We start from the raw sequence: 13,458 nt of genomic DNA on the forward strand, positions 1-13,458 counted from the left end.
TTCGCAATTCTCATCCCAGATGAAATTCTTGTTTGCTTTTCGGAGCAGATTATAGAATGGAAGGCACCTATCGGTTGACCTCGAGATGAATCGGTTCAAAGCTGCTATCCGCCCCGTGAGTCGCTGAACTTCCCGGATGTTGCGAGGCGAAGTCATCGCCAGAAAAGCGTTCAACTGTCGCGGATTAGCTTCGATTCCTCGCTCCGTGACAATGTAACCCAAAAACTCTCCCGAAGGAACTGCAAAAGTGCACTTGGTCGGGTTCAGTTTCATTCCGAACTTATTCAAAATTGCGAAGCACTGCTCTAGATGCTCAATATGCGAAGTGCTTGATATTGACTTTACCAACATATCGTCAATATACACTTCCATCATTTTACCGAGGAGATCTTTGAACATCATATTCACCAACCGTTGATAAGTGGCTCCGGCATTTTTCAACCCGAACGGCATGACTATATAACAGTAAGTTCCACGGTCCGTGATGAAAGCTGTCTTTTCCTGGTCTTCCGGATTCATCAAAATCTGATTATACCCGGAAAAAGCATCCATAAAGGACATCATTTCGTGGCCCGTAGTTGACTCCACAAGTCGGTCGAAGTGGGAAACTATCTTTGGGACAGGCTTTATTAAGATCGATAAAATCTACGCAAACCCGCCATTTCCCATTTTTCTTCTTGACTACAACAGGGTTTGCCAACCAGTCTGGATATTTGACCTCGCGAATCACACCGGCATCGAGCAGGCGCTGAACTTCGGCATTTACAGCCTCGGCTCGGTCTGGACCAAGTTTCCTGCGTTTTTGTTTTACTGGTTTGAAAGTCGGGTCAATGTTGAGCTCGTGCGAAATGACCTTTGTATCGATCCCAGTCATCTCCTCGATTTTCCAGGCGAAAGTTTTTTGATTCCTTTTTAGGAAAGTTATCAGTTCGACTCGGAGTGTTTCGCTTAAACCCGCTCCTATTCTCACAGTTTGATCCGGATACTCCTCATTAACTACCACTGCCTCCACGAGGTCACTGCTTATTTTTTTGACGGGATTTGCAGGCACCTCGAACTGTGGTTGCTATTGAATTTTAAGCTTATGACTGGACATGTAACACATCCTCGCAGCTCGCCGACTTCCCAGGATTTACTTTACTCCGGATTTCGTAGGGAATTTCAAGCATTGATGATACGTTGAAGGTACTGCTTTCATCTCATAAATCCAGGGTGTTCCCAAGATAACATTATAAGCAGCCGGATGATCGAACACCGTGAACTCGATCATTTTGACTATGCCTTCTGCGCATACCGGGAGCACAATCGTTCCTAATGACATTGAAGTTTCGCTAGTAAAGGAAACCAAAGGAGATGGTGGCCCCCTTATATCTTGCTTCGATATCCCCATTCTAGTCAGAGTATCGAGGAAAATTAAATCCACCGAACTCCCAGTATCAATGAGAACCCGAGACACTTCGCAATGCGCAATATCGAGTGTTATGACCAGAGCATCGTCGTGTGATTTGTCAAGTTGACTTGTTTCTCTTTCGGAGAATGTTACTTCGGGTAATTGTTCCTCAGTAAGTCTGGCCTTCTTGATTATCGGGGTGGTTGCCCTCCGTTCGTGTTGCTTGATTGCACTAATGGAGTCTCGAAATAGCTTGGATCCCCCCATAATCACCTGGATTTGCTTCTTCGGTCCTTTAAGAACATCAGGGGACTGGATCCTTTTGGTTTTTTTGATAGGAGGAGACGGTTCCTCTGTTGCTAATGTTTGCTCTGACAGATGAGTCGGCTCGAGCTCCGAAATATCGATTTCGGTTATTTCCCCGGATGCGAACTTGGCAGCCAGTAACCTTCCTAGAGCCTTGCAATCTTTCGTAGCATGCCCATTGACTTTGTGGATCTCGCAGTAGGCGTTTGGGTCACGAATCCACTTGTTACTCGGGAAAGCGCCGTTTTTGCTCTTTGGCGAGAAAGACTGCTTCGCAGGTGAATTCTTCGGAGAACCTTTTGGCTCCTCCCGATCCACTGAGAATGTGCCAGCTCCAGGTTTCCGAGCTTCAGGTTGAACAGGTTTCTTCTGAGGTAGAAGTTGAGCAGGTTTCGGAGCTGCTTTGAACTTTTTTGCTAGAGCGGCCCGCTCTTCTTCCGCGTTTATCCAGTTCGTTGCCCGATGGAGGGCATCTTGAATAGTGGCTGGTCGGTTAACAACCAACTCTTCTCAGAAACGGGATTCGTGCCATAGACCGTTCTTGAGTGCAGCAATTGCTGCAGAATCAGACAAATTTGGGATCTGGACCATAATCTCTTTAAAGGAGGTGATGTAAGTCCGGAGCGGCTCTCCGGCTCCCTGTGAGAGGTTCCACAGCTGGGCATCAGTTACATCGCTCTTGATGAAGTATCCGTACTGCATGATGAAAGCAGTGGATAGTTGCTTGAAGCTATCGATCGATCCTTCTTCTAGTTGAGTAAACCAGGTCAAAGCCGGCCCGGATAGGTTCTCGGCGAAGAGTTTGCATAAGCCCGCGTCTACTTCGTTTGGCTCCAAATGTACCCGACCTGCGGTTACCTGAAAAGACGCTAAAAATTCTTTGGAATCTCTCTTACCATCGTACCCCGGAAGTTTGGCCTTCCTTTGGTCTCGAATTCGCAGGGCTACAATTCGTGGAGTAAAAGGAGTCCTTCTCGTCTCCTCGATCACTCTATCGACTTCGGGAGCCGAACTGGTGGCTTGATGAACCCTCGAACTCATTTCCCGAATCTGATTTTGTAAGCTCTGGATTTCCGGGTTGACCGGAAGGTGAGGTGGATGGGACTCGGTTTGAGGATGATGCGGGGTGCTGCCATGTTGAATGGGGAGAGGTGTTCTGGCTGGAACAAAAGGACCGCCGGCTGAATTTTGAGGTGCTTGAGCATGACGGGATCCATCTCCAGGTTCACTCTGAGAGCCAAGAGGCAAAGAAGATGGGAGTACGTTGTTCGGGGAAACGAGCCTAGGATCCTGAACCTCCGAAACGTTCGGACCATGAAAGTCCAAATGGCCGCGAGGTCCGCTGGTCCGCAAAGTTCCTGCAAGAATTGTATCAACCCGATCCGCATAAGCATTATGGGCTGACCTGATTTCGGAACAACTCGCTGTGAGGACTGCGATTTGGCTGCCGCTTTGCTCTTCAAACGCTGAAAGCTTCTCAGATAACGCAGTGGTGGCGAGCTGCTGCTGGTCGGTCTTCTCGGACAGATCTTTAAGCAACTTCTTGATCTCGTCGAGGACTGAAGCCGGATCCGCTATGTCTGACATCTTTTCGATTGATATTCTGGAGTAAAAGACTAGAAAACCCCTCCTTCTAGCTCCAAATTGTGGATGTCGGAATCCGCAATATAAATTTTAAGATGTGTATCGGGTCGTCTAGCCTTGCTAATTCGAATAGCAATCGTCAAAAAGAAAACAAAAGAGTGAAGTATGTGTATCCGTTTATTGCTCAAGAAATTCGGTCCCCCTTACAATGATCTACAACCCCTATTTATAATTACATCGTCGAATTCCGTTCCCACCAATCTAGCCGCGAATCACGCCCTTATTATTATTTCCGTTTCGAATCTTCTCCAATCTGTGAATTCCGTATGACCCGCACTTTATTTACTTCGCAGATTCCGACGTTACATTCGAGCTGGATTTGAAATTAAGTGGGCTTTTCATCTCATCATATGGGCTAGCTTGACGGCCCACTTCGTTTCCTGAATCCTAAACTTTCCGGGCCGGATCCGAATTACGGGATCCGACACCAACATATAGGAACTTGAATAATTTAGGTGTTTATGCATTTCAACGTGTATCGAATTTTGTGGGTAAGTGTAATGGATTTGCTCATTCTATTAGACGTTGGATTGTGTTTTATTAGGAAGCGAATATGGGTGGTCACGGACAAATGAATTCGAAATTTGACGATGGAATTGCAAATGTGGATGCCATTGATTTTTCTAATGCAAGACATAAGAATCTAAGGAGGTCTTTTCTCTTTTTTCTTGACAAGAAGTTTCAACAGCCATTTCCACTTCCAATTCTTATCGATAATATTCAATTTCAACTGAAAACGAAGAACTCATGGCTAATCATATGCTGACAGTTTAAGAGTATGTTATCTTTCATGTTAGGTGATGTGTGAATGTTTTGGCGGACCTGATGGAATTTGTTAGGAACAATGAAGCGGAACTGATAGAATCAACCTGGATGCTGAGGAGATCTGCGAGACAATTCAGTAAGCTCTTTTTGCTCTTTGTCACTTTCAGAGTGATCTCTCCCACAGAAGCTGCCGTGTTCTTCACGTTCTCCTTTACAAGGTCCTCCTCGTCTCCTCTGCCTCTAGCTGGCAATGCCACGGCGTCTTCATATCATGTGGATCCACCACGACCCTTTGGGTTTGACAGTATAAAGAGTAATGGCACACACTCCCCTCCTGGAAGCTGGACTGTCACAGCAGCACAATCGATTCCATCTTCTTCCTTGAAATTGACGCTTCCGTCTAAATCAACCTGCTAAAAAAAAATTAAAGAGACGATCAATCACAAACCCTAACCCTAAGCAGACTGTTTCTTTCGGTAGAATCAAAGATGCGAAATCAAACCTCAAAGGGTCCTTCGATCTCGACAAGGGTGTAGGTGAGACGGGTCATGAGCTTGGTGTTCTGGAACTCAGGAGTAGCGTTCTTGCTTACACTGTCTGCCTTGACGGTGAAGGAAGCAGAACTTCTTGCCTGTGTACTTTCCTGGCTTGAACGAGAACGTCCCAGAGCAACCGTCAATACCTGGGCACGTGTTAGCCGTTCCAGTTCCTTTCACTTCCATGTATGTCTTGCTCTGAGCCTCTGAATCTCATCGTAGGTAGTCTCTTTCGAGCTCCCTCTGCACTTTCTCCCTTTCATTATACGAGAAAGAAACAACTTTAAGTCAACTGATCCAATAAGATTGAATCAACGATTACAAGAACTGGAATAGCGGTTTCGCATTGTATAGTGCTAATCCGTATCTTTTATTGGTTTGGTTGTTCTGTTCTGTTTTCAGTTTAATATAAAACTCAAAAAAAAAACTCATGTGACGACTCGATACATATTAAAAAAAACTCTTGTTCTCTGTTTATGGATTAATCTACAGTTCGTAATGATTAATCCAGACGGGTCATGAGCTTGGTGTTCTAGAACTCAGGAGGAGCGCTCTTGCTTGCACGCATGTTTTATATGGATATAGGTTTATATGAGGGATCTCAACTCTTTGAAGATGAAAATGACCAGAAATTTCTATGTTGTTATTGCAGGTTACATGGCAGTGTACACCACAAGGAAAATACAACAAACGGTCAGTTTGCATTTACAACCCAAGAATCAGGAACTTACTTGGCGTGTTTTGAGGCCGATGCCAAAAATCATGGTAACAAAGATTTTAGCCAAAGATTGGGACTCCATTGCTAGAAAAGAGAAGATCGAGGTCAGCTCTCCATTTCCATAATGCTCGCTAAAGTACTAGAAACAACACTTTTCTCTACTTTCTTTCTCTTGATGCTCTCTTTGGAACAGTTAGTGTAAGACTGAATTTGGTTCCTTTAAACAACCTGACAGAGTCAAAATGAATGGTTGCTGATAGCAGATGTTACTCAATCATGTTGGCTACTCTCCTAAGATCAGCCACAGAGAGCTGGTAGAAATGGCAAAGCACCGGAAGGAATTGGAGAAGATGGCAAAACCCGTTCTTGATACTCTAAGAAGCTACCAGGACTTGCCTCCGGTAATCTTCTTACTTTTTTTTCATTGAATCGAAAAACCTGATAACATCTCTGGTTCTCCAAGTCTTAATTAAACTGTGATTGTTCAGCATTATCAGTCTCCACTTTATTATTGGTTATTGCTAGTGTCACTTCACAGTGTATATATATATCATTTCCTTTGGTCTCTTTTTTTTAATTTGACTTATTTGTTTCTGATTTAATTGGTTTTGTCTTTACAGTTTCATGTTAATGACCAAGCTGCAATTGAGATGGTTAAAGGTCGACGAAGCAATATTCAGAAGAAATTGTAGTTTTTAATTTTTGTTTTTGTTTTACGCCAAATTAGTGTGTAAACTTTTTTTATATAAGAGTTTTTGTATATTATTTTATGTAATAATGATAATAAATATTGTATTTTATTTTTGATATGTTATTTTAATCCAAAAATTCCAGTAAATGTGATTTAAATATAATTAAAATAATTAACAAAAATACAAATATTATAAAAATAAAAATTACTGAAATAATTAATCAAATATAAATATTGCAGAAAAAACAAATTATAAAAATAGATACAATCTAATCATAACAATTATTATACGTTATTATAAATATTAATAATAGCAGCGTCATAAACGCTATCGTTGTATACTAAACTATTGCACAACGCAAAACCGCTATCAAAAGTGTCCGAGTTTCTATAACGGACGATGTCAGAGCGCTTAAGGAAACGCTATGGTAGATGAATAATTGCGTTTTTCGGCCGCTATTAATACCCACATTTCCTGTAGTGCCTATTTATGGACTCAAACAAGCTCCACGGGCTTGGTATATGGCGTTGAAGCAACATCTTCTCTCCACTGGTTTTACGAACTCCATGGCTGACACCTCTCTCTTCATTCACAGCTTGGGTGGCTACATTACATATGTCTTGGTCTATGTCGACGATATCCTCGTCACGGGAAAACAATCCCAGCATCCTTGAAAGAGTTCTCTCCTCGTTTGTAAATCGGTTCTCCATCAAAGATCCATCGGATCTTCATTATTTCCTAGGCATCGAAATGTCACGCTCTTCCAAAGGTCTTCACTTAATGCAAAGGAAATATATCACTGACCTCCTTACTCGCCACAACATGCTTGATGTAAAACCGGTACATACACCTATGGCAACAACTCCGCAGCTCACACTAACCGGTGGGGATCCACTTCCTGATGCAATTCAATTCCGTTCAATAGTAGGCAGCCTCCAATACCTTGCTTTTACCAGGCCGGATATCTCCTTCGCGGTGAACAAGTTATCACAATTTGTCCATAAACCAACGACAGAACATAACCACGCTGCCAAGCGCGTCTTGCGGTATCTCGCCGGCACACTCACACATGGCATCTACCTTCATGCGTCCTCACCAATTACATTACACGCTTATTGGATGCTGATTGGGCTGGCGACAACAATGATTATCTCTCTACTAACGGATATTTAATCTACCTAGGACGCAATCCAATATCTTGGTCCTCAAGGAAACAAAGAGGTGTTGCCCGCTCATCCACTGAAGCGGAGTATCGGGCTGTAGCGAACACGGCCTCCGAGGTACGATGGTTATGTTCTTTATTTTCTGAGCTCCGCATACCCTTACCGACATCACCTGTCATCTATTGTAATAACATTGGGGCAACATATCTTCGTGCGAATCCGGTATTTCACTCACGTATGAAGCACATTGCACTAGACTATCATTTTTTCCGCAATCAGATTCAAGAAGGAATGCTGCGAGTTTCACATGTCACCACGGATGATCAGTTAGCCGATACTCTAACCAAACCTCTACCCAGGACACGATTTCAACATGCATGTATCAAGATTGGTGTTACTAAAGTACCTCCATCTTGAGGGGGTGTATAAGAGTATATGCTAACAATAAGGAAAGGATCTAAATGTAATTACTTAAGACCTAATTAGTCTCACGAGTCTGTATATATACTGATGTAATTCTTCTCATATGAATAAGATCATTCTCTACACTTATAATCTTGAAGTATCCCTTTTACTAACTCCTCCCATACTTGTCTTGTATACGGGCATTGAAAGAAGAGGTGGTCTCTTGTCTCAACCGATTCCTGACAAAACGCACAAGATGTATTCACTTGGTTCTTCCACTTCGCCATTCGTTCACCTGTAGATCATTTGTCATGCATTGCAAGCCATGTAATAAAAGCGTACTTAGGCGTAGCTTCAGAAAACCACACTCCCTTAGCACAGCTGCAGATTGGATGCTCATCTCTCAAGAGATTCCAAGTCTCGTTGGATGAGAATTTGGATTTGAAACCATTCTTCCATCTCCTCTTGTTAACGTACATCTAACTCTGTTTTCCGACTCAGCCGCAAGGCTTCTATTTCTGCTTCAACCTTATTTAGACTCTCCACTCGATGTCATCTTCCTCTATGCTTACTTAAAACGGCTTCCACGGTGGCTGTTTTTCTTTTCTCCAAAGATATCTGTCATACCAAAATGATGTGCCACGGCCACTATTTATTTCTACCATATGACCAAATTGCAAAGGAGTTAAGGTTGTATTGAACCCAGTCTGATTGAAGTATCATATTCCCACACATACTTTGATTTTACCCTCAACTTTCCTAAAAACATATTAAAAACTCTTAACTTTTTTGTGGGTTTTTAAACCCTCACCTTTTGAGTTTTGATGAATGAAAAATAAACGCTAATATTAATAAACTCAACTTAAATTCAAACAAATATTTTATAAAATAATTTTTAAATTTATGATTTATATTTTTTTTGTCAACCACACATTAATTAAAAAATAACTCTTTGACTGGTTGCCCAAGAGGATAAGAGTTTACAAAAGTAACATCAGAAAATAAAAGTCTAGAAGAACAGGCTAAGCAGTCCGCTTGAACATTACATAAACGAGAAATAAGAGAAAGCGAGAAGAAGGGAAAAGAGACTCGTAGTAATTTAAAATCATCTAGCAGATTGGAGAAAACGGGCCAATCTTCAGGTGACTGAATTTATGATTTATGTTAAATTCTTGTTTGCGATTTTTTTTTCTTTCTAAAATTAAGTTTTTGCGATAGAAATTTTATTCAACATTTAGTTGAAATTAGGCAAATCAGTTTCGTTACCATTAAAAGTTGTGATATATAAACTATAAAATTTTAGGATAACAAATTCAATGTTTTTGGTTTAATGGTTCGTGTTTCTCAAGTCTTGATTTAAGAAATGGTCAAAATTATAACAAAATTCAGATTCAATTGGATTTGGTTTAAGTTTGGATGAAAATTTAGTTAAATAATGATTAATTATATGTAATTCATATGTAAATTTAATATATGTTAATTTTATATATGAAAATATTAACTGAAATATTTTGATGTGAAAATTTATGTACTTTTTGTAGTATTATAAAATTTGGTTTGGTTTCACACTTGCAAAATATGGCTAGTTTGAAGATTTTTTATTGCGGACAAGGTAAGGTATGAAAGTCAGTTGTTGCAAATAAAATGACCAATTAAATTTCTGAAAGGAAATATCAAGAAATTTCAGACTAAAATTTAGATGGAGAGAGAGAGAGAGAGCTAGCAAATTTAGGAATGTGAAACAAAGTCAACTGTTAATGAGGGCTATTTCCTCTTTAACAAGACCAATTGGGAATAACTCTTACTTAGTCTAAGCTATATTTTAAATTTTATGAGCAATTGTGCTCTGTTTTGAGCTGTCATGCTCTGTTTTCTGATTTTGAATCTTTCCTTTGATTTTTAATGTAGTTTAAACGGCAAAAAAAAAAAAAAAAAAAAATTATTACTTCCTCCAGCGAAAGAGGGCTGTTTCAAAGCCTCCAGCGAAACACTATGGAAAATCTCCAAACGTTACTTCCTTTGTCAACTCTTGATTTTGCGTATCAATCGGATATTTGGAGTTTTTTAATCTTTGTAATAAGGTGAAATAATTGGTGGGTTGCATGCATTTTCAGATTTTCTTATTCAAATAAATTTCTCAGAGGAAATATCAAGGAACTTCGTTTCAGATAAATTATAAAGATATTGTGTGTCACGTTCTAAGCCTATATACATTCAAATTTTAATTCTTACCCCTACATAACTCTGTTATTAGATCTGAAAATTCTTCTATCGATCAATAGTAATGGCTTTTTCTTCTTCTTCTTCTTCTGCTCTTTCGATTCCTTTATCTTCTTCGTCTCAAAACTGGGAGTACGATGTCTTTCCGAGCTTCCACGGGAAAGATGTACGCAAAACCTTTCTCAGCCACCAACTGAAGGAGTTCGGAAGAAAAGCAATCAACTTTTTTGTTGATAACGAGATCAAGAGAGGAGAATTCATCGGTCCTGAACTCAAACGGGCAATCAAAGGATCTAAGATTGCTGTTGTCTTGCTCTCCAAGAATTACGCTTCTTCTTCGTGGTGTCTTGACGAATTGGTGGAGATCATGAAGAAAGAGTCGGGTCAAACGGTGATTACCATTTTCTATGAAGTAGATCCAACTGATGTGAAGAAGCAGAAGGGAGACTTTGGGAAGGTCTTCAAAAAAACTTGCAAAGGTAAAGGCAAGGAGAAGGTTCAGACATGGAAGAAAGCTTTGGAGGGTGTGGCCACAATCGCGGGTTACCATTCAAGCAACTGGTTCGTTTTCTTGATTTAAATTCACTTGCTTTTAATATTTCTAACACATCAAACTATATTTGTAGCATTCATAGTGATTATTTATTAACAAGATGTATGTATAAAGTGATCTTCCTCTTTGTTAGGGTTGATGAATCAACCATGATTGAAAACATCGCTGCTGAAATTTCGAACAAGCTCAATCATTTGACGCCGTCACGTGATTTTGACCATTTAATTGGGATGGGAGCTCATATGAAAAAGATGGAACAGTATTTACGTCTAGATTTGGATGAAGTGAGGATGATTGGGATTTGGGGTCCGCCAGGGATTGGAAAGACCACCATAGCCAGGTTTATGTTTAACCAACTCTCCAACAATTTCCAAAATAGCGCATTCATGGTGAATATCAAGGGAAGCTATCCAAGACCTTGTCTTGATGAGTACACTGCACAATTTCAACTACAGAAAGAAATGTTGTGTGAGATGTTCAATCAGAAAGATATCATGATTTCTCATTTAGGAGTCGTACAAGGACGGTTGGGAGACAGGAAAGTGATTCTTGTTCTTGATGATGTGGATCGGTTAGCACAACTAAATGCCTTGGCCAAAAATGTTCATTGGTTTGGTCGTGGAAGTCGGATTATCATCACAACAGAAGATCTAAGACTTTTGAAGGCACATGGGATCGACCATATATACAAGGTGAATTTTCCATCAAATGATGAGTCTCTTCAAATGTTCTGCATGTATGCTTTTGATCAAAAGTCCCCTAAAGATGGTTTCGATGGACTTGCTCGTGAAATTACATACCTTGTCGGTGAACTTCCTTTAGGACTGAAGGTTATGGGATCCTACTTTCGAGGATTATCCAAGGAGCGGTGGTCAATGGAAGTATCAAGGTTAAGGACTAACCTTAATGGAGAAATTGAGAGCATTTTGAAGTTCAGTTATGATGCTTTATGTGATGAAGATAAAGATTTATTCCTTCATATAGCTTGCTTTTTCAATGGGGAAAAAATGAGGAGAGTGAAAGAATTTCTTGCTGAAAAATTCAAGGATTTGAGTCAAAGGCTTGACGTTTTAGTTGAGAAATCTCTCATATCTATTGAATATAATCAATATGATTATCAACGCAAACATGATTCGTATGTAACGATGCATAAATTGTTGGGCCAACTAGGTAGAAAAATCGCCAGTAACTCTGATCTTGAGCCTAGGCAACGCCAGTTTTTGATTGAAACTGATATTTCTGCTTTACTCCCTGGTTATACAGCGGTAAGTTTTGCATTATTCTTTTTGTACTTGTATTTGAGTTTATTTATCATCTCTACTTATATTTGGATCTTTTTTCTTTCAGATTACTAGAAGTTTTATTGGCATAGAATCCAAGTATGGGTTAAATATAACTGGGGAAATCTTTGAAGGAATGTCTAATCTCCAGTTCTTAAGAATCAGCAATGATCATGGTCATCGAAACATTATATCTTCTCAGAGATGTTTGACCTTTATATCTCCAAATCTACGATTACTATATTGGTCTTTTTGTCCAATGACATGTTTGAGTTTTACAAATGACCTAGAGTTCCTTGTTGAATTAAAAATGTTTTGCAGCACGCTTGAGAAGCTCTGGGACGGAACTAAAGTAAGTCATTTAAATATCTTTCTTGTAAAAATTTAATTTTTAAGTCTTATTTTGAATATATAATATCCTTTCTGGTACTAGAAATTCACTTGAAACATTGTATTTAACTTGCCATTCCGTTTTTTTAGCACGAAGGTGTTTTTAACATTGTATTTTTGTGTACAGCTGCTTCGAAATCTCAAGCGGATAGATTTGTCATCGTCTCGTTACCTGAAGGAGCTTCCTAATCTCTCAATGGCCACTAATCTCACATCCTTAGATGTTCGTGGATGTTCAAGTCTAGTGGAGCTCCCTTCCTCTATTGGGAATGCAACTAATCTCGAAGGTTTATTTCTCAATGGATGTTCAAGTTTGGTGGAACTTCATTGCTGCCCCATTCCTTTTGCAGGGAGCTTAGATCTCAGTGGATGTTCAAGTCTAGTGGAACTACCTTCCTTTAGCCATTTAACTAATCTCCAAAAATTATCACTTAAAGGATGCTCAAGGCTTGTATCACTCCCAAAGCTTCCAGATTCCCTAATGGTCCTAGATGCAGAAAATTGTGAGTCCCTAGAGAAAATAGATTGCTCTTTTTGCAATCCAGGTTTGCGTCTGAACTTCAATAACTGCTTCAAATTGAATAAAGAAGCAAGAGATCTCATCATCCAGAGATCAACTCTTGAATTTGCGGCCTTACCCGGTAAAGAAGTGCCTGCGTGCTTCACTTACAGAGCTTATGGGAGTTCCATAGCAGTGAAGTTGAATCAAAAGCCTCTTTGTACACCCACAAAATTTAAGGCTTGCATCTTGGTTGTTAACAAGGCCGAACATGAGGTTGGTTTTAAGGAAAGCGGGAGGGTGTCTTGTCGAATCAACTCCAAACAGAAACAATCAACTGATCGATATTTATTTCTAACGGAGCATCTATACATTTTCAACGTTAAAGCAGAGGAGGTGACTTCCACCGAGCTTTTTTTTGAGTTCGAGCTCTGCGTTTTCAATAAAACCTGGGGGATAAAAGAATGCGGGTTACTCCAAACTCTTGGAGCATCATGTTGATGAAGATTATGAGAGCTTGAGAGGTGGCAATAAAGAGATATGTAAAAGGATCGTCAGCTTGAGAGCTGAATACGAACGTCGTCGGTTTTGATAAAATATTGAGCGCTTCAAATACCACCAAAGAAAACATGGTCAGCTTTGTTGATAAACTTTGCATAACAACTGTTTAATAAAATGTCAAAATGAGCTTTATAAGGTTAAAATGGCAATTGAGTTGTATATATCTAGAACTGCAAACTCCTAATGAATTTTCAATTCAATCGATACAACATGGTTCTTATGGTGATTTTTCAATTTGTGTTATGTTTCTGTCTTCTCATTTCATTGTGATACTGACGCAGTCGGAAAACCCTAGGTTAAGCAAGCGCTAAACCTAGATTGAAATCAAGTTCGCTA

General features: G+C 39.9%; 1 protein-coding gene, 1 long non-coding RNA gene and 1 pseudogene across 2 annotated transcripts; 2 read left to right on the forward strand and 1 right to left on the reverse strand.

Annotated features, from left to right (window-relative positions):
- Nucleotides 1-3,882: 3,882 nt before the first annotated feature.
- Nucleotides 3,883-5,441, reverse strand: LOC9328064 (annotated as a pseudogene).
- A 245-nt stretch (nt 5,442-5,686) lies between these two features.
- LOC9330741 lies at nt 5,687-6,197 on the forward strand. The gene is made up of 2 exons (XR_002329767.1): nt 5,687-5,760; nt 5,980-6,197. It is a non-coding gene; the product is annotated as an uncharacterized LOC9330741 (long non-coding RNA).
- A 3,706-nt stretch (nt 6,198-9,903) lies between these two features.
- On the forward strand, nt 9,904-13,141 carry LOC9328065 (probable disease resistance protein RPP1). Its single transcript, XM_002891957.2, has 4 exons — nt 9,904-10,400; nt 10,526-11,657; nt 11,740-12,024; nt 12,190-13,141. Exons 1-4 carry the CDS (start codon nt 9,904-9,906, stop codon nt 13,060-13,062), a joined length of 2,787 nt encoding a protein of 928 aa, XP_002892003.1. The 3' UTR covers nt 13,063-13,141.
- The last annotated feature ends 317 nt before the right edge of the window (nt 13,142-13,458 follow it).

This window comes from Arabidopsis lyrata, assembly GCF_000004255.2.
Source record: "Arabidopsis lyrata subsp. lyrata unplaced genomic scaffold ARALYscaffold_1, whole genome shotgun sequence".
Lineage (NCBI taxonomy): Eukaryota > Viridiplantae > Streptophyta > Magnoliopsida > Brassicales > Brassicaceae > Arabidopsis > Arabidopsis lyrata.

Excerpts from the sequence above, each read along its gene's own strand:
- LOC9328065 (XM_002891957.2), top strand. The coding sequence starts at position 9,904 with ATGGCTTTTTCTTCTTCTTCTTCTTCTGCTCTTTCGATTCCTTTATCT. Across the intron at positions 10,401-10,525 it reads GGTTACCATTCAAGCAACTG|GGTTGATGAATCAACCATGA; the intron begins GTTCGTTTTCTT and ends CCTCTTTGTTAG. Across the intron at positions 11,658-11,739 it reads TACTCCCTGGTTATACAGCG|ATTACTAGAAGTTTTATTGG; the intron begins GTAAGTTTTGCA and ends TTTTTCTTTCAG.